Source organism: Orbicella franksi, chromosome 12 (genome assembly GCF_964199315.1).
Source record: "Orbicella franksi chromosome 12, jaOrbFran1.1, whole genome shotgun sequence".
Taxonomy (NCBI): domain Eukaryota; kingdom Metazoa; phylum Cnidaria; class Anthozoa; order Scleractinia; family Merulinidae; genus Orbicella; species Orbicella franksi.
The window spans coordinates 24552169-24575478 of record NC_138156.1 but is presented as its reverse complement, the minus strand read 5'-3'; the positions used below and the strand labels follow the sequence as shown (position 1 = coordinate 24575478).

At 39.8% G+C, this 23310-nt stretch overlaps 2 protein-coding genes, 1 long non-coding RNA gene and 1 pseudogene across 4 annotated transcripts; 2 read left to right on the top strand and 2 right to left on the bottom strand.

Annotated features, from left to right (window-relative positions):
* Positions 1-306: 306 nt before the first annotated feature.
* Positions 307-10620, bottom strand: LOC145463667 (neurexin 1-like). 2 transcript variants are annotated; one of them, XM_081447441.1, is made up of 6 exons: positions 9929-10620; positions 6293-6528; positions 5442-5657; positions 4255-4713; positions 2447-2566; positions 307-1845 (listed from the first exon to the last, which is right to left on the bottom strand). In XM_081447441.1, the coding sequence occupies exons 1-6, from the start codon at positions 10462-10464 to the stop codon at positions 1793-1795; spliced, it is 1620 nt and encodes a 539-aa protein (XP_081303567.1). In that variant the 5' UTR covers positions 10465-10620; the 3' UTR covers positions 307-1792. The 2 variants fall into 2 exon arrangements, with proteins under 2 accessions (XP_081303567.1, XP_081303566.1); XM_081447440.1 differs by having other exon boundaries at positions 307-2566.
* LOC145462340 (uncharacterized) lies at positions 10617-11769 on the top strand. Its single transcript, XR_014041186.1, has 5 exons — positions 10617-10685; positions 10860-10908; positions 11110-11185; positions 11345-11395; positions 11661-11769. It is a non-coding gene; the product is annotated as an uncharacterized LOC145462340 (long non-coding RNA).
* Positions 11770-12459: 690 nt separating this feature from the next.
* Positions 12460-14094, top strand: LOC145463692 (histamine H2 receptor-like; annotated as a pseudogene).
* Positions 14095-15616: 1522 nt separating this feature from the next.
* On the bottom strand, positions 15617-21394 carry LOC145463668 (neurexin 1-like). Its single transcript, XM_081447442.1, has 5 exons — positions 20859-21394; positions 19617-19852; positions 18766-18981; positions 17587-18045; positions 15617-16225 (listed from the first exon to the last, which is right to left on the bottom strand). Exons 1-5 carry the CDS (start codon positions 21392-21394, stop codon positions 15849-15851), a joined length of 1824 nt encoding a protein of 607 aa, XP_081303568.1. The 3' UTR covers positions 15617-15848.
* Between the last annotated feature and the right edge of the window lie 1916 nt (positions 21395-23310).

The window sequence follows — 23310 nt, the reverse complement described above, 5'->3', positions numbered from 1 at the left end:
TTAACGTGTCTTTATATCTAGCCGATGGGAAAAAAGAAACCCTCTACTAATTGAGGACACGTAGTATCGGACCGTAGTATAGGACCGTAGTAACTGTGTCATGTCCTCGGGCAAGAAAATCAGGACCCAGTTGTTCAAAGGGAGGATAATTTTATCCATTATACAAATACCCATCCACTTCACAAAACAAATAGCACTAACCACTAGGTAGTGTGTTGTCCGGTGGTACACGCGTCATCCACCCTTTGAACAAATGGGGCCTGGGGCCCGTTTCTCGAAAGCCCCGGAAACTTTTCGGGCCCGTAAAGCCATAGCAAAATCTGAAACCTTACGACTACAGAGCTGTTTTATTCACATATTCTTAATATGAAAAGAAGTCTCCTTCGTACAAGAAGTTTCAGACGTATACACGGCTTCTCCGTTTTTCAATACAGATTATCTGAAAATGGCTTTACGGGCCCGAAACGTCTCCGGGGCTTTCGAGAAACGGACCCAGGTGTACAAACTCGCTACTGGTAAATCAAGAGCTGTGGATATAAATATAAATATAAGCCCATGGACGTCTATTCGAATTATTTATTGGAAGGATTTTACCGTTTATATTTGGAGGAGGGCTGAATTAAGTGAGCTCCTATTCGTGGGATTTTATGGAACTCTTATTCTCTTATACGAGACGCTTGTACAGTTTTGACCTTGGAAAGGGCATGTAACAGGAACTAGGTATTAAGGAGGCAAACGCTCATTTTAACTGCTATCAGTGCAGAATAAAGAAATTAAAACAATTTTTTTTTTTCAGAAATGTTTGTGTTTAATTATACCATTCATCCCAAGCAAAGTTTTCTATATCAATATTTCCTAGAAACGGAAAGATGCTGCTATTATTATCACCCGAAATTGAAATTTATCTAGGAGTTTTAAACGCGGATTGCTCTTTTTTCCAGATCACGTGTCCTCATTCACTGAAACAACTACAGTTTACGAAAATACACTGTTGAAGTCCCGGATGTTCGAGATCAATCTCGCCGGCAGATATTTTATGTATTTGGTCAGACCGGCTGATGTCTTTGCTGTCCATTTAAAAAAAGCCTTGTAAGTTACCTCAAAAAGCATATGAAATGATGTTTTCTCAGCTAAAGACACTTCGACAAGGCTCTGACAAGTCCGAATTTCAAGATTTTACCAATAGTATTTGCAGGAGGAAGGAGTCGGGGTGAAAGTTTAACATATGAAACTCTGCACACGAGAATAATTTCGTTTAGGGCTTAATTTTAGGAGTTCTTATTCTTAAAATTAATTTGACGTTCAATTCACATCCAGAAAATTGCCACTAACTTTGCAGAAAATAGAAATCGTTTGGCTTTGAATATACAGTCGAAGTTTTAAGACAATGAACATTAGGTCGAAAGTAAAAGTAACATTTCATATGCAATGTATATAAAGTTATGTTCCTGTGAAGGAAAAAAGAAGTTCTACTTTCTAATAGAAACCGCAATCTTTGCACCTTTGCCATAAATTTGTTTGGTCTTAAGCACGCTGATCATTTCTCCCATCTTACGGTATAAGTGGAAGACATGGTCGAGTTTTTTGTACACTATAAAATATTCCACTGCAATTTTCACAAATAGTAAAATTCAGATTTAACCTTTGCTTCGAAGGTAAGCTTAGCTGTCTTCAGTATTATCGAGTCCTAGGGTTTTCATACCTAATACTGATATGATTCTTGGTTCTGCGGGTAGCATACAAGCCTTAAAGCCATTGATTATACGGCTTGCTATAGCATTCCCCAATACGTTCACCTCTGAACATCATCAAAATGCAGGATACGTCCGTACGCTTTCTCTGCATCTAGAAATAAACAAACAATTCTCTGAAACATCTGTAAATGCTTCCACCGCAAAGCTGCATTTTTTTTAATTTAGTGTAGATGTGAAGGGGTTTTTTTTTTTTTTTGCTTCGTAACTCAATCCTGTTCCACTATATTGGAGTAACACATTTGTTTAACATACGATGGTCTCCTCGATGATAAAAACAGTACATTTTCTGGATGTCTTGTCGATGCTCTTCACTTAAAATTGACAGATTCTCTTCCAGAAGCTAAGCTGGCTTCGCTGTCTTAAATAGTGCCCGAGAACTTTGCGAATGAAGCCCTTTGCCGCATCAACCGCCGCTTCAGGAGCTAGACCGCTGTTCTAAATAGACACTGGGCTTTCGGCAGTTGGTGGTTTCTTAGGAGGTTTGTACATGTAAAACGCCGGTTGATTATACATCCGGGCATTTTGTTGTTCAGCGGGCTCCACTCCAGGTTCTCGCATCTGACCCTCGCCGTTTTTACTGGGTTTAAATGAGCCCGTATAGCGATGATTCCAGCGGTACAGTAGAAACACAGAGATGAACACAACTGCCATCGCGGCTAGAACTATTACAATAATGACCCAAGCTGGCACACCTTTAGGCCTCGGTGTCGGTTTCTGTTGTTTCGCGGTTTCCGGAGGTGGCTTGGTCTCAGGTATTTTTGGCGGAGCACGTGATGGGGTGGTTGTTGGAGATGCCGTGGTTGTCTGTGTACCTTAAAAAATGAGCAAAAACACTATAAACGTTATAGCCTGCGAACGCAAACGTATTTCCGGCTGTCACTTGGTTCCGCCGAAAAATAGCGTCTGCGAACCCGAGCCAGGAAACGATTTCTGTGACGTAATGACTTTTGTTCTTCCTTGGCCAATCAGATTAAATGATAGAATGAAACTCGAGTGCTCCTCACAGCGAATACCTCGCGCAGTAGTTCTGGGGTTATTTGAGCTAAACTGTGATTGGCTTAGAATTCCCACGTCACAGAAATCGTTTTCTGGCTCGGGTTCGCAGACGTTATTTTTCGGCGGAACCAAGTGACAGCCGGAAATACGTCTGCGTTCGCAGGCTATAAACGTTAAGGCACTTACAAAGTTATAGCTGCAATCCTGTAAAACTATTATTTGATAAGCTTAAGGCTTTATAACAATTAGATTATGAGCTCGAGATTTCTGGGAGGCGATAGTTGATGAGGCCGAAGGTCGAATCAACTATCACCTCTTAGAAATCGAGAGAGGAATAATCGAATTGTTTTAGTAGAATTCTTACTAAAATTTACTTCAAATAACGGTTTAATTTCCCATTATTTCTTGACGTATTATTAAACTTTGCGCCTGAAAAAGATCGCTCGGACTGAATTGTCATTTAAAATTGAAAACATGTCCGCGTGTGCATCAGCTTTTTCAATAATTTCAACTTTTTTAAAAGTCAAGAAACCGTCAATGTCTTTCGTTTAGACTTCTCAGGAATTTAATTATCCATTTGCATCAAAATTTTCCTCCAACACTTTGGAAAAACCAAAAACGTCGCCATTTCCTAGACGACCTCCAGCCACTGCACATTAATGGCTGATAGTGTTCAATGGCTCAGCCAATCAGATTACAGCATTTACATTAGTATACTAGTAGAATTCTACTAAATCAAAAATAGCCCGTTTCCGAGTTGCTTTAAGCCTCTCTATGAAAGCGAGGCTTGGTGCGCAACCATTCGTATGAAAATGAGTTTAATTTGCATGCGAATGAAATCTCTTTTTTATATGAAAGGATGGGCACCAAAACTCGCTTTGAGAAAGAGACCACAGTTATTTACGAAAACGTCTTTTTACAGACCCCTGAAATACAAGTCTCTCGTAAGATCGATCCCTCTCCTTTTTCTTCTGCACAGTGCATTAAGGACAAAATACAGCCGAACCTATCCTTACCGATGTCTCTATAATAAGGACACCTCTTTATTACAGACATTTGGTCCCAAAGAAACCAGGATTCTTATAATTTCTACCAATGTATTACGGACACCTCCATAATATGGCACTGGCACTTTCCTGTCCGTATTAAAGACGTTCCACCTGGCCCGGGTTGTTTGAAAGGAAGGTGGCTAACGCCATCCAATGGATAAATTACTACCTAGTGGATAGCGTGGTTTGTTTTATGAACACCTTCCACTGAATACAGAGTTATCTCGTGGATAGCGTCATAAACCTTTCGAACAACGGGGTCTGGACTTTAATCAATTAGAAAACAAGTTTCAACAGAATATAATGATTGCGTATTTCTTCCTACGGATCAAGGCCCTATGATGCCACAATACTCTGCACGCAGTGCAGTCCTATGCCGCAGCCAATACAATGATACCTTGCTCTGAATACTTCGCACGTACTCCGGACCTATAATGGTACATAACAGTACTCACTGGTGGTAGGAGGGAGAGTTGATGGATTACAATTGTCTGAGTCATCCTCACTGGGTGAGCATCCTGACCCCCAGGCCTCGCATTTTTCCTTAGCCTGACCAAACAGCACATTGTAGCGGGAAATCTCCATCACTCCAGTGTGAGAAAAACCGTCTTTGTTTTGTAACGCGTTCTCTAAAACATTGAATCCTTCAAATCGAAGCTTTTGGAGAAAGCCTTTAAATGACAACCTTTTGGCTTTTGCGAAGCGTAGATCCATTGAAGGACCTCCTCCAAAGTAAATCAAATTCGACTGGTTGTTGAGGTTGAGTGTTGTAAACATAGAAAAATTTGCATTGTAAATCCCAGATTTCCCTAAGTCGATCATGGCGGTCAAACGTCGTTTCCTTCGGCGGATTTCCACGTGATGCCAGCAGCTGTCCGACAGAATATTTTCCTTACTGTGCACGACAACAGGACCTACATTTGAGAGATTCAAAATAAATGACAAAGTGTGATCTTTCAGGAAATTAGAATTCAATCATTTTGATCATTATCAACAGAGAAAAGTGAATTGAATGTCCTTCCAAGAAAACTTCCTCTGAAAAGTTACTCTTGTCACCATTTTACATCTTAGGGGATAGTCGGCAACTCCTAATATATCAACCAATTCTCACAACTTTCATTAAAATGGCTCACAAGTACAGACAAGCACAGACATCTGTAACGCTTTAAACTTAGTTGTTTTTATACTGTTAAGGAAAGAGCTCAACACAGATTTTCGTCAGATCTGCAGAAAGTACACTTAGTCGAATACTTCACTACAACGCCTGTACGGCAAACGTACAAAGCATAAAGCATATTTGAGGTGTAAATAAACCATTGTTGTTGTTGTTGCCCGGGGTGAGCACCTCTTACTCTCCTTCCCAATACCGGCCCTCTTTTGTCCCCCCCCCCCCCCCTTTCTGTGCGCAGTGCATAGCCAAATGACTCAGTTATGTTCTAGTCTCTTTATTTCTTACCACCACCTTTGTACGGCAAACGTACGAAGCATACAGTGTATTTGAGATGCAACTACACTATTGCTGTTGCTGTATTATTATCTAGGGGGGGGGGTCATCTCTTGTCCTTCTCCCCAACACCCCTCTATTGTCTCCCCTTTCTGCTCATAGTACATAGCTACATTATCTACTCTCTTTATTGCTTACCATCGCCAAAATCTGCTTGCACTCGTAGACTTCCATTAACAAGTTCCACAAGTAAGTGGTCTTTATCTCGCCCCATGTAAAAGAAAACGCCATCTTTAGCTTCTGTTAAAAACCGGAACTCCAGTGCATTTCTTTCTGTTGACCTCAGAGGATTGTCACTGTCCAGGTTGTATGACATAAATGCACCATTACCATTCATAAAGACAACTGTGGAACCTGTCAAAGATTGTAAAAATGTTATTGCAAAATCAGCTTGTTTCTCCGCACCTTCCACGACCTTCCGTCTGCTTTAATATGCAGGTGGAATTGACTATGGTCAGGTTCAGTTATTCAACCCTCTGACAACAATACGCCGGAGAAATTTGAAGACGCAGCTTTACTACGGTTAGGCTTACCGTCCACACTAAAGCTTCACGAAAACGGAGCTTTTCGAAAACGCTCTTCAAACCGAAGGAATTTGAAAATGCCGGCTTTTCGTTTTAGCGTGGACGGAAAACATTTTGTAACGGAGCTTTTCGAATACGATGACGACATGATAATCATGTGATTTCCCTGAGCGAGTTTTCCTCAAACACAAATCCAAAATGACCGGTGATTGTTGCGTTTTCAAATTTGCTCTGGGGTAGAGTGGACGGAAAACATTTGAGACGTTTTTAGAGTGAAAACGCCGTTTTGAAATTTCCGCGGCGTAGTGTGGACAGGGCTTAAGGCTTAAGCGTTAAGGAAGGTTAATTATATTAATAATTTATATAAATGTATGCTATCACTTTAGTTCATTCATGCCTCTGTGGTTACCATAACAACAAAATATTTAGGCGGGAAAATAGACTTTGCTCTTCACATGTCCTTACGTTTTGCACAGCTTCTTCCTTCGTACTCAGTCTCCCTACAGTCGCACTCGGAATCCCTTATCATGTCGATACACCGGCCGTCATTGGCGCATCTCTCAGGCCGCTTTTCACAGTCTCCTTTACAGGTATTCGTGGCTTTCTTTGAACGCCGAAGTCTTGCTCTTTCCAAACCACCGCTCGGAGCTCGATTGAATCTTATGTCGCTAATACAGCCTTCAAAGACAGCGGGGACTTTCCTAAATTAAAGTGAATGGAATTATCAGTCAAGCTTAAGGGAACTGTAAGTTAAACTGGAAGTTGACTTGATTGCAAGGGTTTTGTAACAGAATAATAGAGTGAGTGTATTGTTACGCAATAAAATATCAAGTCAAAAACCATTCGGTGGATAAAGTCAAGAAATTGTGATATTATAGACTCTAAATAAAGATGACAGTTCTCCAAGTTTAAGATGTGGGCATGTACTAAAACCCGAAACAACGAAACGAAACCACCGAAACAAGCGAAACGACCGAAACGAGTAAAATAGTAAGTAAATAAATAAAAAAGTTAAAAAAAGCCCTGAGCTCTAGCGCGTTACTATGGCAGCCGGATCTCGTACCCAGATCCTGCTCTTAAGCCACATCTGTGACATCGTGACATCACAAACCTGAAAGGTGGATAAGCGCAAGTGTGTCGAGCGGGAATACATCGAGAAAAAGGTGGGTATTTTCACATTCTGAATGGTATCCTAGCTAAACAAGATATCTAATTTCAAAGAAAGGTTTTCTGGTCGTATCGTGGATTTTTAGACGGTGGCGAATCGAATGGTCTATTCGAGAATGACTTTGCAGCATTCTTGGTGCGAACCAGGACTTTCTTTAATATATATCTCTAAAGAAAAACGAGGGCGACTTGACAGGCTTTGGTCATATTAACGTCAGGCCTTCGTGACTCCTGCAGTTCTCAAAGTAATTTCTTATTAGGCGCTCAGCTCTTCACGGATACTCTTGAGATTGTGTTTCCGTACATCCTGGGCTCGGCGTTGTCGATTCGCCACCGCCTAAGAATCCACGATACGACCAGGCAACCTTTCTTTGAAATTACATTCCTTGTTTTTAGCTAGAATTCCATTCAAAATGTGAAAAATACTCATCTTTTTCTCGATGTCTTCGTGGTCGTCGTCGACACCCTTGCGCTCATCCATCTTTCAGCTTTGAGATGTAACGATGTCACACATGCGGATCTGGGTACGAGATCAGGCGGCTATTATGTTATCCGTGAATTGCTAACAGGAATCAGCAGATAACTCGATTCAGTGTCGATTCTACTTCTTTATTCTAGCAGAGCAGTTTTTGACAAGATTGCACAAGGTACTATTCACGTGACTCTCAATCAATAGGTTATTGTCAATTGTTCATTCAGTATCTAATCTCTAGGATCACGTCTATGTGTATCATAACACAACAGCGGCCATAGTAACGTGCCAGAGATCAAGGCTGGTTTTTTTTTTAACTTTTTCATTTATTTACTTGTTATTTTACTCGTTTCGGTCGTTTCCCTCGTTCCGGTGGTTTCGTTTCGCTCGTTTCGTTTCGTTGTTTCGGGTTTTAGTACATGCGTAAGATGTGCGTGGTCCCAAAGTTGAGATATTCTTCGAAATGTTCCGAGCCTAGTACCGAGGCCCTGTTAGGGGGGTTGCCCATGTCCCCTGTCTGAATTTCACAAGCAGCTATGTCGGCACTTGGCAAGGTTCTTATGTCGCCGGTCGGAATTTCGTCTTAATAATAATAATAATAATAATAATAATAATAATAATAATAATAACAATTATAATAATAATAATGATAATGATAATGATAATAATAAGATACTTTGAAAACTGAGACCAGAGTGACTTTCAGTTTTTGTAGGTGCAGTTTGTTCAACCTCGATCCATGGCTAGACTAGTGATGACCCCAATAAAATAACGAATTGATGTGACACTATCAGTTAAAAGTGAATGCCTTGTATCAAATTTGACATGATAGTAATGTAGAGAATATTAAAACATCCACTGAAGTCAATGAAGACACAGCAGCAATGGAGTAGTAATAGTGTATATTTTAGGGCCGTCTACGTTATTATTTGAAAAGCTCTACTCAGAGGTCCAAACGGTCTGGGCGAATGACACTCCTTCCAGATAATGTACCTAAGGACATTCTGCCAAAGACTACCGTCTGCTTGGCTTTCATCATCGGAGTCAAGGTCGCTGGTCTCCTCGTAACTTCCTTTGGCTGGCAGAAAATCTTCCACTTCATTTTGATATCTAAATGTCTCGTACGACATCTCTGTCAGTTTGACAAAGTTGTCTCCTCTCTCAAAATGTCCTACGTCCACTTTGCCTGCTATAGTATCTCGGTGACAAATGAAGTAAAATATCTCCAACAGATGACAGATAGATGGAGCGCGCGCGCACGTGGGTCTAGTCTCCTACTTCTTTCGACTCGTCACGCAATCCTCCTCTGTGACGAGCCCTAGTTGGATATTAGTTTTTGTTAATTAATATCGTTAATGACGTTACTATATTTTAGTCGGTAAAATGAGACGCATTTATGACTCATTTATTGGTTTTATTGAAACGTTATTGACCTCATTGTTTAAAACATTCACTCCTTTCATACTGCTTTCACAAATCCGAAATTCGTTGTCGGTCTGTTTTGACATCGGTGTCGCTTTCCCTATTTCGCTGGAGTAGTCTGTCATTCGTTGCCAGTTCGTGGCTCTCGTGTCGCCGTTTCAAGACCATGTCGCTTGTCGGAATTTACCCCTAACAGGGCCTCAATACTTCCTTAGTCCTCCAATGTGGCGGCCGGAAAATAGTGTAAACATCTGGAACTTACTTTGGCTATCTAGACAACTGATTATCTGAACCGAACCAAAAGCATTTACACAAGCACTTTTCCTAACACGTTAACTCCTAAAATGGCTAAAAATCACGAGATAAGTGTATATTTGTCGACAAACGCGACCCTAGCTTCATGTCACGCACCGCCATGACTTCGAAATTGGAAATGCGCTGGTTTCCAAACGAGGGACGCTATTGAGCTGGAAAATTGTAAACAGATATAAATTTAGTACTGCTTATGCCTGATGAGGATAAAACCTTTAAGGGCTCTTTAGTTTTGGATTTGAGAATTTGATGAGGTCACGTAAACACATTCTATAATTAATCTTACTTTGAGTTAAAAATAACAAAACACAATCATCATAGCAATCATTCATTTATTTATGATCATTTAACAAATGAAAGTTTGATAACCGACGTTCAACTCTGCAACTGAAAGATGACTGGAAATACTACATAAACTATACAATTAACTGATTTACTCTGCAAAGTTTCCTTTCTGTGGAAAACAGCAAGTCGACTTACGCCCTAGCTTAATGGCGTATTCGTAATTCAGTGCATTTTTTCTCGAACCACTCAAATCTTAAATGATTTAACTAGCAAGAAAGCTGCTTGTGAGTTTGCTCAACTTGTGAGCTAACCTTGTTCGAGAGCACTCCAAAACTCATCTGTCACAAATAAGTGCACTGACGCATTCATAATTTGCGAATAAACCCGTTAACTAGTGTTTTGCAATAACAGCTAACAGAATGAGAATAAATGTCTGTACTTACTCGTAAACATTGAAGAAAATCGCTGCATAAGACCATCCCTGGTTAATTAGAGGAATTCCACCGACATACAGGGCGGCATTGTCGAGAGATTCAGCATATTGAGTAAGTACTATCGGCCTTGCATTGTATATTGTGTCTTCAGTGTCTATGGACAACTTTATTTCTTCCTCAGACAACTCGATATTAACCTTATGCCACTTTGAGTCAGCAAAGTCGTGTCGAATGACTCGTTTTTCAATCTCGTTCATCCCTTGTACCTTTGCACGGAATCGAGCTTTTCCATTGATGAGAAACAAATCCATAAACTGGCTTTCTCTATTGTCGTCTTGGTAAAAGATCATGGCAGGTTTTTTCGATTTAGTTTGGAAGAAGAACTGTAGTGTTGCATTCAGACGCCAGTTCCATGGTTCATATTCAGCGTAAGACTCAACCTGGCCGTAAAATTCTAATCCAACACTCTCGGCTCCTACCGCTTGAATCACTGATGCTACAACTGAGTCCACCACAATCAGAAAGACAACATATTTCACTGACATGGTGTGCCAAGCCGAGACGGCAAACAAAGTGTCTGTTCCTGTATGATGTTTAGGAGAATATAGCGGAAGTCTTTTTACATTCTGTTAGTTGGAAAGCGCCGAGACGTCTTAGTGACACTTGCACTGTAAATCAACAGGACTTTATACGGAGGTGTTTCGCTGAAAATCCTGCTGAAAGACCTACAGCAAGGGACTTGTTATTGCATCCGGGCTTGTTTGTGGTAAGTTTAGAGTGAATGGTTAGTTAAGGTTAGTAAGGTGACTAAGCATTTTTTGTGAGCCAAAAATGAGTGGCCATAATCACATGGTGGCCATATAAGGGTGGTCGTAAGGCGTGGTTCCATTGTTTACTCACTGATTGTTTATACTGATGGTTTGCCCCTTGTTTGGTTTAGGTTCATTCACTCAAGTTGTTGGCAGCTCACTGTATGGTGGACAATGATGGTAATGACGGTTTAGTACAAACATTTTTCTGGCTTAAAAATGTTTGTATTTTTCACAGATTTTCACATTTTTTTCTTGGCTTACATGTGTTTGCATACAGTAAGCATTGAAGGTTAATGAGTATCCAGAGCATTTTTGTAAGAGTTGTTTGATCATGGTTAGTGATTTTGGTCTTATTCTGTCAATAGCATTGTTTTTCAGTGTCTCCTCCTGACAAGGGTGAAGATACTGATCCAGAGAGAGTGCTGGCTGTCATTGGAAAGGATCAAAATTGGAAGTATGATTATGATTATGATATGATAGTGAGGGTATATTACATAGCTTAGAGGAGGGGTAGAGCTACAATGTATGTCACATCCTTTAAGCCTTGAGAGGTTTCATAGTCAAAGAGAAATATTGTTTGTTCATAATATAATACGTTTTCTGGGTTTTTCAGACGAGGCAAATCTCCTGCTCTGCAACTTGAGAAGTATTTGGAAGAAGTAAGGTGAGTCATAGAAAAATCAAACACTTCAAATGTGGTCAAATTTTGTTAAGCTTATCTGCTATAATAATCATAGAAGATATGATACTAGAGGGCACAAGGCTTGTTATATGCTGGTTGCTATGATACAAACAGGAATTACAGGACGGCATTGGGCAAATCAACGCTTAAGAATTATTTGTTTCTCTGGAGATCTTAATAACTGAATTTTAATCTGGGGGTGTGTTTTTCATAAAAACTCAAATTATTGTGTATATCTTTTTTTTAGAAATGGCCTTTTTCCTCTGACTGGGAAGAAACTAAAAAATAGTTATAGCATCAAGCTGTACGTTTTAGTATTGTTGGCTTCTTTTTCATTTTTACCTACGTTAAACTAGCGTTGAATAAATGAACTGTTCGATAACCAACATGCGACATAAACAGCCTCATACGCGTGCCAATATTGTACTACTTTTTTATACCAATAAACGTTTTAATACAATAGTTCCAACGCAATCAGTCAAACTCTAAAGGTTTTTGTTCAGTTGTTGACAAAATGTTTAATATCCCCTCCCCAGAAAATTAGTGTGTAAGTAAAAATCGACGATGGAACAATCATAAACAAGCATGAAAATTTAAAATGCGATGTGGGAAAATTTTAAGTTCATTTTCAGTAATTCTTCTCCTCGATTGAAGATAGCTTTTACGTAATATGTACATGTATCGGCGAAGTTCTCACCTCTTAAAACACTGACCTCCCCATCAAACCGGCGAAAATACGCGGGAGTAAAGAGTAATTACGTTGTAAAGACATAAATGATCATAGTAATTATATACACAACTTAAACAGCTGTGAAAACAGAGCCAGTAGATTTCAAGCATGAACGGGAGTCGAACCCATCATGACTTCTGCGAATACCAGTTCAGTGTTCCACCAACCGAGCTATATGTCGGATGTGATCGGTTGCTTATTCTTCCCAAGTAATTTTCAAGGTGTCTATTAAACCCAGGAAAAAAACACACGACGGTGACGAATACATGCAAGCAAATATTGTAACCAAACAATTGTCATACTTCACTGGCGGCCGAGGTGGAGAAATAAGATTTCTTGCTGAAACCATTTGAAAGCAACATGGCGCTTCCTCAAGTCATTGCAGTGTTCCTCGCATTTTTCAACGTGATCGGACTTCCTGGAAATTTACTGGTAATAGTAACGATCGGCTTGGAAAGAAGATTTCACGTCATGCGGTATATTCTGCTCGCCAGCATCGCAGTGTCAGACTTTCTTTGTTTAGTCCTCACAAACTCGTTCCGCATAGCAAGCATATCACAAGAAAAGTGGTTATACGGTCAAACAATGTGCTTTCTCAATCCATTCTTTTTGCGATATTTCTACCTTAACACCGTTCTTCATCTGATAGCCGTGTCGTATGAGCGATACAAGGCCATAGTTAGATCGCCTTTGACCTACGATGGTTCAATTAGCAAGTCAAGAGTTGTGTTGATAGTTGTCATCTGGAAAATCCCGATTCCGTTTTCCTTCGGTCCGCTCCTCGGTTGGGCAAAGTACGTTTACAATTCAGAGTTATTCTATTGTGAGCAAGGATGGGAAGTGCAGAGCGATAATATCGCTCGGAACATACTCTTGTTTGCTCTAATCACTTTTTTTGTGCCCTTTCTTTAAATGGTGTTTCTAAACTGGTCTGTTTTCAACAAGGCAAAAATTCTTCAGGGAAATACCATTCGAGTGCGAGTGGGAACTCATGGACATGACAGTGCTGAGGGCCAATGGCAAAGGAGAACTAAGAGCATGATTTACAGGAAGGCAGCCGTCGATGTGAGCATTATCATTGGGGCTTTTGTTCTATGTTATGTTCCTGGTTGGATTACTGTTTTCTGTCGTCAGTACTTGAAAAGTAGGCAAGTCCCAGCCGAGGTAGTACTGGTTACTTCTAGTGTTTTCTTTGTCAGTTCGCTGTGTAATCCGATCATCTATTCCATACGTAAAAGAAAATTTCGTACCGGGGTTCAGACTGTGTTAAGGAGGGCTGGAATCTGCAGAGGTTCTCACAGGTTAGACAAAACTATCAAAACGATTGGTATGAATAACTTAACATTGGTTCCAGTCAGAGAGCAGTATGCTTTATTAACACCATCATCATCATAGACAAACCCGCCACTGAACAACAGGATGGAACACAGCTTATAGCAAATATTCACAGACGCTGCTCGTGCATAAAACGCTAGTCAATGTAGGCGTCGAGAACATTCTTCAATTTTCACTGATTTTAAAACCAACGAAACCAAACTTTACAAGTTAAAGTTTGTCAGGTGAAAACTTTATTTTCCGAAGTTTCCTAAGTTCAAAGTAAAGTGCGGGGGCGTAATGGTTGGTGCGCATGCCTTGGACTCCGGATGTAGATGTCTGGTTTCAAGCCCAGGCCGTAATAAATACCCATCCAGTTCACGAAACCAATTGCACTAACCACTAGGTAGTGTGTTATCCAGTGATACACGTGTCATCCACCCTTTGAACAACTGGGGCCTGGGACCCGTTTCTCGAAAGCCCCGGAAACGTTTCGGGCTCGTAAAGCCATTTTTATATAATCTGTATGTAAAAACGGAGAAGTGTATACGCCTGAAACTTCTTGTTTGAAGGGAACCTCTGTTCATATTAAGAATATGTGAACTGACAAAACAGCTCTGTAATCATAAGGTTTAAGATTTTGCTACGGCTTTCCGGGTGCGAGAACATTTCGGGACTTTCGAGAAACGGGTCCCTGGTGTACGAACTTTCTACTGGTAAATCAAGAGCTGTGGATATAGATATAAATATAAGCCCAAAGACGTCTATTCGAATTATTCATTGCAAGGATGTTTGCGTTTATATTTGGAGGAGGGTTGAATTAAGTGAGTTCCTATTCGCGGGATTTTATGGAACTCTTATTCTATTATACGAGACGCTTGTAGAGTTTTGACCTTGGAAAGGGCATATAACAGGAACTAGGTATTAAGGAGGCAAACGTTCGTTTTAACTGCTATCAATGCAGAGTAAAGAAATGAAAACAACAGTTTTTTTTCAGAAATGTTTGTGTTTACTTATACCATTCATCCCAGGCAAAGTCCTCTTTATCAAGATTTCCTAGAAATGGAAAGATGCCACTATTGTTATCACCTGAAATTGAATATTTATCTAGGAGTTTTAAACGCGGATCGCTCTTTCTTCCACATCACATGTCTTCATTCACTGAAACAACTACTGTTTACGAAAATACACTGTTGAAGTCTCGGATGTCCGAGATCAACCTCGCCGGTAGATATTTTATTTAGTCAGACCGGCTGATGTCTTTGCTGTCCATGTAAAAAAAGCATTGTAAGTTACCTCAAAAAGCATATGAAATGATGTTTTCTCAGCTTAAGACACTTCAATAAAGCTCTGACAAGTCCGAATTTCAAGATTTTACCAATAGTATTTGCAGGGAGAGGGAGTTGGGGTGAAGGTTTAACATATGAAGCTCAACACGCAAGAAAATACCTCCGTTTAGGGCTTAATTTTAGGAGTTCTTATTCTTAAAATTAATTTGACGTTCAATTCACATCCAGAAAATTGCCACTAACTTTGCAGAAAATACAAATCGTTTGGCTTTGAATATACAGTCGAAGTTTTAAGACAATGAACATTAGGTCGAAAGTAAAAGTAACATTTCATATGCAATGTATATAAAGTTATGTTCCTGTGAAGGAAAAAAGAAGTTCTACTTCATATAGAAACCGCAATCTTTGCACCTTTGCCATAACTTTGTTTGGTCTTAAGCACGCTGATCATTTCTCCCATCTTACGGTATAAGTGGAAGACATGGTCGAGTTTTTTGTACACTATAAAATATTCCACTGCAATTTTCACAAATAGTAAAATTCAGATTCAGCCTTTGCCTTTAAGGTAAGCTTAGCTGTCTTCGGTATTATCGAGTCCTGGGGTTTTTCATACCTAATACTGATATGATGCTTAGTTCAGCGTGTGGCATACAAGCCATAAAGCCATTGATTATACGGCTTACTATAGCATTCCCCAATACTTTCACCTCTGAACATCATCAAAATGCAGGATACGTCCGTACGCTTTCTCTGCATCTAGAAATAAATAAACAATTCTCTGAAACATCTGTAAATGCTTCCACCGCAAAGCTGCATTTTTTTTTTTTATTTAGTATAGATGTGAAGGGTTTTTTTTTTTTTTTGCTTCGTAACTCAATCCTGTTCCACTATATTGGAGTAACACATTTGTTTAACATACGATGGTCTCCTCGATGATAAAAACAGTACTTTTTCTCGATGTCTTGTCGATGCTCTTCACTTAAAATTGACAGATTCTCTTCCAGAAGCTAAGCTGGATTCGCTGTCTTAAATAGTGCCCAAGAACTTTACGAATGAAGCCCTTTGCCGCATCAACCGCCGCTTCAGGAGCTAGACCGCTGTTCTAAATAGACACTGGGCTTTCGGCAGTTGGTGGTTTCTTAGGAGGTTTGTACATGTAAAACGCCGGTTGATTATACATCCGGGCATTTTGTTGTTCAGCGGGCTCCACTCCAGGTTCTCGCATCTGACCCTCGCCGTTCTTACTGGGTTTAAATGAGCCCGTATAGCGATGATTCCAGCGGTACAATAAAAACACAGAGATGAACACGACTGCCATGGCGGCTAGAACTATTACAATAATGACCCAAGCTGACACACCTTTAGGCCTCGGTGTCGGTTTCTGTTGTTTCGCGATTTCCGGAGGTAGCTGGGTCTCAGGTATTTTTGGCGGAGCACGTGATGGGGTGGTTGTTGGAGATGCCGTGGTTGTCTGTGTACCTTAAAAAATGAGCAAAAACACTATAAACGTTTAGACACTTACAAAGTTATAGCTATAATCCTGTAAAACTATCATTTGATAAGCTTAAGGCTTTATAACAATTAGATTATGAGCTCGAGATTTCTGGGAGGCGATAGTTGATGAGGCCGAAGGTCGAATCAACTATCACCTCATAGAAATCGAGAGAGGAATAATCGAATTGTTTTAGTAGAATTCTTACTAAAATTTACTTCAAATAACGGTTTAATTTCCCATTATTTCTTGACGTATTATTAAACTTTGTGCCTGAAAAAGATCGCTCGGACTGAATTGTCATTTAAAATTGAAAATATGTCCGCGTGCGCATCAGCTTTTTCAATAATTTCAACTTTTTCAAAAGTCAAAAAACCGTAAATGTCTTTCGTTTAGACTGCTCAGGAATTTAATTATCCATTTGCATCAAAATTTTCCTCCAACACTTTGGAAAAACCAAAAACGTCGCCATTTCCTAGACGACCTCCAGCCACTGCACATTAATGGCTGATAGTGTTCAATGGCTCAGCCAATCAGATTACAGCATTTACATTAGTGTACTAGTAGAATTCTACTAAATCAAAAATAGCCCATTTCTGAGTTGCTCCAAGCCTCTCTATGAAAGCGAGGCTTGGTGCACAACCATTCATATGAAAATGAGTTTAATTTGCATGCGAATGAAATCTCTTTTTTATGTGAAAGGATGGGCACCAAAACTCGCTTTGAGAAAGAGACCACAGTTATTTACGAAAACGTCTTTTTACAGACCCCTGAAATACAAGTCTCTCGTAAGATCGATCCCTCTCCTTTTTCTTCTGCACAGTGCATTAAGGACAAAATACAGCCGAACCTATCCTTACCGATGTCTCTATAATAAGGACACCTCTTTATTACAGACATTTGGTCCCAAAGAAACCAGGATTCTTATAATTTCTACCAATGTATTACGGACACCTCCGTAGTACGGCACTGGCACTTTCCTGTCCGTATTAAAGACGTTCCACCTGGCCCGGGTTGTTTGAAAGGAAGGTGGCTAACGCCATCCAATGGATAAATTACTACCTAGTGGATAGCGTGGTTTGTTTTATGAACACCTTCCACTGAATAGAGATTTATCTCGTGGATACCGTCATAAACCTTTCGAACAACGGGGTCTGGACTTTAATCAATTAGAAAACAAGTTTCAACAGAATATAATGATTGCGTATTTCTTCCTACGGATCAAGGCCCTATGATGCCACAATACTCTGCACGCAGTGCAGTCCTATGCGGCAGCCAATACAATGATACCTTGTTCTGAATACTTCGCACGTACTCCGGACCTATAATGGTACATAACAGTACTCACTGGTGGTAGGAGGGGGTGTTGATGGATTACAATTGTCTGAGTCATCCTCACTGGGTGAGCATCCTGACCCCCAGGCCTCGCATTTTTTCTTAGCCTGACCAAACAGCACATTGTAGCGGGAAATCTCCATCACTCCAGTCTCAGAAAAACCGTCTTTGTTTTGTAACGCGTTCTCTAAAACATTGAATCCTTCAAATCGAAGCTTTTGGAGATAGCCTTTAAATGACAACCTTTTGGCTTTTGCGAAGCGTAGATCCATTGAAGGACCTCCTCCAAAGTAAATCAAATTCGACTGGTTGTTGAGGTTGAGTGTTGTAAACATAGAAAAATTTGCATTGTAAGTCCCAGATTTCCCTAAGTCGATCATGGCGGTCAAACGTCGTTTCCTTCGGCGGATTTCCACGTGATGCCAGCAGCTGTCCGACAGAATATTTTCCTTACTGTGCACGACAACAGGACCTACATTTGAGAGATTCAAAATAAATGACAAAGTGTGATCTTTCAGGAAATTAGAATTCAATCATTTTGATCATTATCAACAGAGAAAAGTGAATTGAATGTCCTTCCAAGAAAACTTCCTCTGAAAAGTTACTCTTGTCACCATTTTACATCTTAGGGGATAGTCGGCAACTCCTAATATATCAACCAATTCTCACAACTTTCATTAAAATGGCTCACAAGTACAGACAAGCACAGACATCTGTAACGCTTTAAACTTAGTTGTTTTTATAGTGTTAAAGAAAGAGCTCAACACAGATTTTCGTCAGATCTGCAGAAAGTACACTTAGTCGAATACTTCACTACAACGCCTGTACGGCAAACGTACAAAGCATAAAGTATATTTGAGGTGTAAATAAGCCATTGTTGTTGTTGTTGCCCGGGGTGAGCACCTCTTACTCTCCTTCCCAATACCGGCCCTCTTTTGTCCCCCCCTTTCTGTGCGCAGTGCATAGCCAAACGACTCAGTTATGTTCTAGTCTCTTTATTTCTTACCACCACCTTTGTACGGCAAACGTACGAAGCATACAGTGTATTTGAGATGTAACCACACTATTGCTGTTGCTGTATTATTATCTAGGGGGGGGGGTCATCTCTTGTCCTTCTCCCCAACACCCCTCTATTGTCTCCCCTTTCTGCTCATAGTACATAGCTACATATTCTACTCTCTTTATTGCCTACCATCGCCAAAATCTGCTTGCACTCGTAGACTTCCATTAACAAGTTCCACAAGTAAGTGGTCTTTATCTCGCCCCATGTAAAACAAAACGCCATCTTTAGCTTCTGTTAAAAACCGGAACTCCAGTGCATTTCTTTCTGTTGACCTCAGAGGATTGTCACTATCCAGGTTGTATGACATATATGCACCATTACCATCCATAAAGACAACTGTGGAACCTGTCAAAGATTGTAAAAATGTTATTGCAATATCAGCTTGTTTCTCCGCACCTTCCGCGACCTTCCGTCTGCTTTAATATGCAGGTGGAATTGACTAAGGTCAGGTTCAGTTATTCAAGCCTCTGACAACAATACGCCGGAGAAATTTGAAGACGCAGCTTTACTACGGTTAGGCTTGCCGTCCACACTAAAGCTTCACGAAAACGGAGCTTTTCGGAAACGCTCTTCAAACCGAAGGAATTTGAAAATGCCGGCTTTTCGTTTTAGCGTGGACGGAAAACATTTTGTAACGGAGCTTTTCGAATACGATGACGACATGATAATCATGTGATTTCCCTGAGCGAGTTTTCCTCAAACACAAATCCAAAATGACCGGTGATTGTTGCGTTTTCAAATTTGCTCTGGGGTAGAGTGGACGGAAAACATTTGAGACGTTTTTAGAGTGAAAACGCCGTTTTGAAATTTCCGCGGCGTAGTGTGGACAGGGCTTAAGGCTTAAGCGTTAAGGAAGGTTAATTATATTAATAATTTATATAAATGTATGCTATCACTTTAGTTCATTCATGCCTCTGTGGTTACCATAACAGCAAAAAATTTAGGCGGGAAAATAGACTTTGCTCTTCACATGTCCTTACGTTTTGCACAGCTTCTTCCTTCGTACTCAGTCTCCCTACAGTCGCACTCGGAATCCCTTATCATGTCGATACACCGGCCGTCATTGGCGCATCTCTCAGGCCGCTTTTCACAGTCTCCTTTACAGGTATTCGTGGCTTTCTTTGAACGCCGAAGTCTTGCTCTTTCCAAACCACCGTTCGGAGCTCGATTGAATCTTATGTCGCCAATACAGCCTTTAAAGACAGCGGGGTCTTTCCTAAATTAAAGTGAATGGATTTGTTAGTCAAGCTTAAGGGAACTGTAAGTTAAACTGGAAGTTGACTTGATTGCAAGGGTTTTGTAACAGAATAATAGAGCGAGTGCATTGCCACGCAATAAAATATAAAATCAAAAACCATTCAATGGATAAAGTCAAGAAATTGTGATATTATAGACGATAAATGAAGTTGACAGTTCTCCAAGTTTCAGATGTGTGCGTTGTCCCAAAGTTGAGATATTCGTCGAAGTGTTCCGAGCCTAGTACCTCCGTAGTCCTCCATTATGGCGGCCGGAAAATAGTGTAAACATCTGAAACTTACTTTGGCTATCTAGACAACTGATTATCTGAACCGAACCAAAAGCATTTACACAAGCACTTTTCCTAATACGTTAACTCCTAAAATGTCTAAAAGTCACGAGTTAAGTGTATATTTTTCGACAAACGCGATCTTAGCTCAATGTCACACACCGCCATAACTCCGAAATTGAAAATGCGTTGGTTTCCAAGCTCTTTAGTTCTGGATTTGAGAATTTGATGAGGTCACGTGAACACATTCTATAATTAATCTTACTTTGAATTAAAAATAACAAAACACTGCCATCGCAATCATTCATTTATGATCTTTTAACAAATGAAAGTTTTATAACGTTCAAATCTGCAACTGAAAGATGACAGGAAAATACTACATAAACTATACAGTTACCTGATTTACTCTGCAAAGTTGCCTTTCTGTGGAAAACAGCAAGTCGACTTACGCCGTAGCTCAATGGCGTATTCGTATTTCAGTGCATTGTTTCTCAAACCACTCGAATCTTAAATGATTTAGCTAGCAAGAAAACTGCTTGTGAGTTTGCTCAACTTGTTAGCTAACCTTGTTCGAGAGCACTCCAAAACTCATCTGTCATAAATAAGAGCACTGACGCATTCATGATTTGCGAATAAACCCGTTAACTAGTGTTTTGCAATAACAGCTAACAGAATGAGAATAAATGTCTGTACTTACTCGTAAACATTGAAGAAAATCGCTGGATAAGACCATCCCTGGTTAATTAGAGGAATTCCACCAACATACAGGGCGGCATTGTCGAGAGATTCAGCATATTGAGTAAGTACTATCGGCCTTGCATTGTATATTGTGTCTTCAGTGTCTATGGACAACTTTATTTCTTCCTCAGACAACTCGATATTAACCTTATGCCACTTTGAGTCAGCAAAGTCGTGTCGAATGACTCGTTTTTCAATCTCGTTCATTCCTTGTACCTTTGCACGGAATCGAGCTTTTCCATTGATGAGAAACAAATCCATAAACTGGCTTTCTCTATTGTCGTCTTGGTAAAAGATCATGGCAGGTTTTTTCGATTTAGTCTGGAAGAAGAACTGTAGTGTTGCATTCAGACGCCAGTTCCATGGTTCATATTCAGCGTAAGAATCAAGCTGGCCGTAAAATTCTAATCCAGCACTCTCGGTTCCCGCCGCTTGAATCACCGATGATACAAGTGAGCTCACCACAATCAGAAAGAAAGCATATTTTACTGACATAGTGTGCCAAGCCAAGACTGCAAAACAAAATGTCTGTTCCTGTATGATGTTTAGGAGAATATAGCGGAAGTCTGTTTACAGTCTGTTTGTTGAAAAGCGGCGAAACGTGCATCGCGTTTTATTAGCGGACACAAACAAAGTGATTCGCCGGTTCACATCAACTTTCAACCGCATGTCCACTATCAGTAATTGCAATAACTTCATTGGCGGACTTGAACTTTGCCCTTATCGCGTGGAATAACACACATTCGAGAAGCTGAATAAAATAATAAGACCTCTCCAAAGAGGGAAACGTCACGGGTATCAGTTTTAAGCCGTTTTGACGTTATTAAAAGCTCTAAACCTGCTACTTCCAAAACGTGCGGACGAAGAAGCGTCCCTGCACAATGTGAACTAGCTACATTTCACCTGCAGACTGTCGTATTAAAGTCTCATTATTGTGGCCTATTCGTCGACTTTTAAGACATAAGCAATGCTCGATTAGAATGTAATTTTCTCTTAAGCCATTCACAATCCAGTTTTGTTTTTTTGATATCTTTGAAACGTCTGTCATTATCACAGTGCATAAAGGCTTGGCGTTAAAACTAGTTATTTCCATGTTCATCATTTTCTATTATTCCTGTAACAATAGCCGTAGAAATTTAAAGTTACTCTCCATTCGCCTCGCTGAGATTTCAGTTTTGGCGTTTAATTGTTTACAAATAAGCAGCAATTTTCTGTTCATTTTGCGCGTCGTTCCATTAAAAATTTACAACTCAATCATACGTGATGGTTATTTTAGAACCTTTCTTGTTATAAATTGCAAAATCCGCTTTCGGCCCACGGGTGACTCAAAAACATTTCTCCGTAGATCACCTTTAGTCAGTTAAATGTATACCTGAAAATCTATCTAAAACGGGCTTGCGGTCAAAGAAAAAGCGGTTAAGACCGCCCATTAAATAATTATTCATATTCGGCCTTCTGTTTCTCTTTAAAAGGTGTTCGTATTAAAATGAATATGAATATTCTCACGCGAGAGTCAATGTTAGTAATTTTGCGGTGGAATTTGTTTTATTTATATTTTAACCCATGGTAATGAGGGTTGTTAGTCATTTCAAGTAATGATAAAGTTGCTTTTCTTTTTACATGAGATAAATATCGATGCTTTGACTTAATGAACTGAAAAGAGAATGCGATATATTTTTAAATAATAAAGGTATTTGAGTTGCAGTTTGTATGCGCAAAAGCGACAAAACCATCAAAAATTGACGCAAGCAGCACAATTTTTGAAATTCCACATTGCGTTTAAGATCGTCCAGTTTTGTATGTTTTCCGGTTGGTTATCAGTTTGTAAACCACTTGATTTGAAATCTACTGTAACATGGTTTATGCCACACAAACACTACTAACAAGTTTTACATCAGTATGACTTGATTTCTTTTTAATTTTTTTTGGCAAATTTTGAGTCTGACAGGCTGGTAAACCAAATTGGTACGTATTTCACAAAAATACACCTGTTTTTTTACGTTTACTGTTTTATTTACTATTTCACTTGAACTTGTGGTTACGCTATTCACTTGCCGCTTCAGCCATTTTAAGCTTTAAAACTGACTTCAGATTTCTCGATTCCCAAGTCGTTACGAGTAACGGAGGACAAATAAATACTCATTGCAGCGTGAGGCGGACGTTTCCTCGTTTAACTTTGGCCTGGCCTGACGCCTTGTCAGACACACATTATGCTGAAATGAGCTACACTGTTCTTCATTCAAGAACAGAAAAGTTCATTCACTCAAGAAACTTTGACCTAATCAGAGTTAATGAATTATACATAATGCATTCTCTGCGAAACCATTGATAGCGTTTTTTTCTACTAGCTAGTCAATACTACAAAGAGGCCATGAATTTAACCCACCCGTTGGAAAAAAGTTGAAAGTCAA

What these genes read in the sequence shown, in the direction of transcription:
- LOC145463667 (XM_081447440.1), bottom strand. Translation starts at nt 10,464, where the DNA reads ATGTCAGTGAAATATGTTGTCTTTCTGATTGTGGTGGACTCAGTTGTA. An exon ending in GCAAGCAGATTTTGGCGATG is followed by an intron (nt 4,714 to 5,441) that starts GTAAGCAATAAA and finishes TCTCAAATGTAG; the next exon opens with GTCCTGTTGTCGTGCACAGT. An exon ending in AACTCTCCCTCCTACCACCA is followed by an intron (nt 2,567 to 4,254) that starts GTGAGTACTGTT and finishes TCATTTTTTAAG; the next exon opens with GTACACAGACAACCACGGCA.
- LOC145463668 (XM_081447442.1), bottom strand. Translation starts at nt 21,394, where the DNA reads ATGTCAGTAAAATATGCTTTCTTTCTGATTGTGGTGAGCTCACTTGTA. An exon ending in ATTTTCTTCAATGTTTACGA is followed by an intron (nt 19,853 to 20,858) that starts GTAAGTACAGAC and finishes ACTTTAATTTAG; the next exon opens with GAAAGACCCCGCTGTCTTTA. An exon ending in AGGAAGAAGCTGTGCAAAAC is followed by an intron (nt 18,982 to 19,616) that starts GTAAGGACATGT and finishes AATCTTTGACAG; the next exon opens with GTTCCACAGTTGTCTTTATG.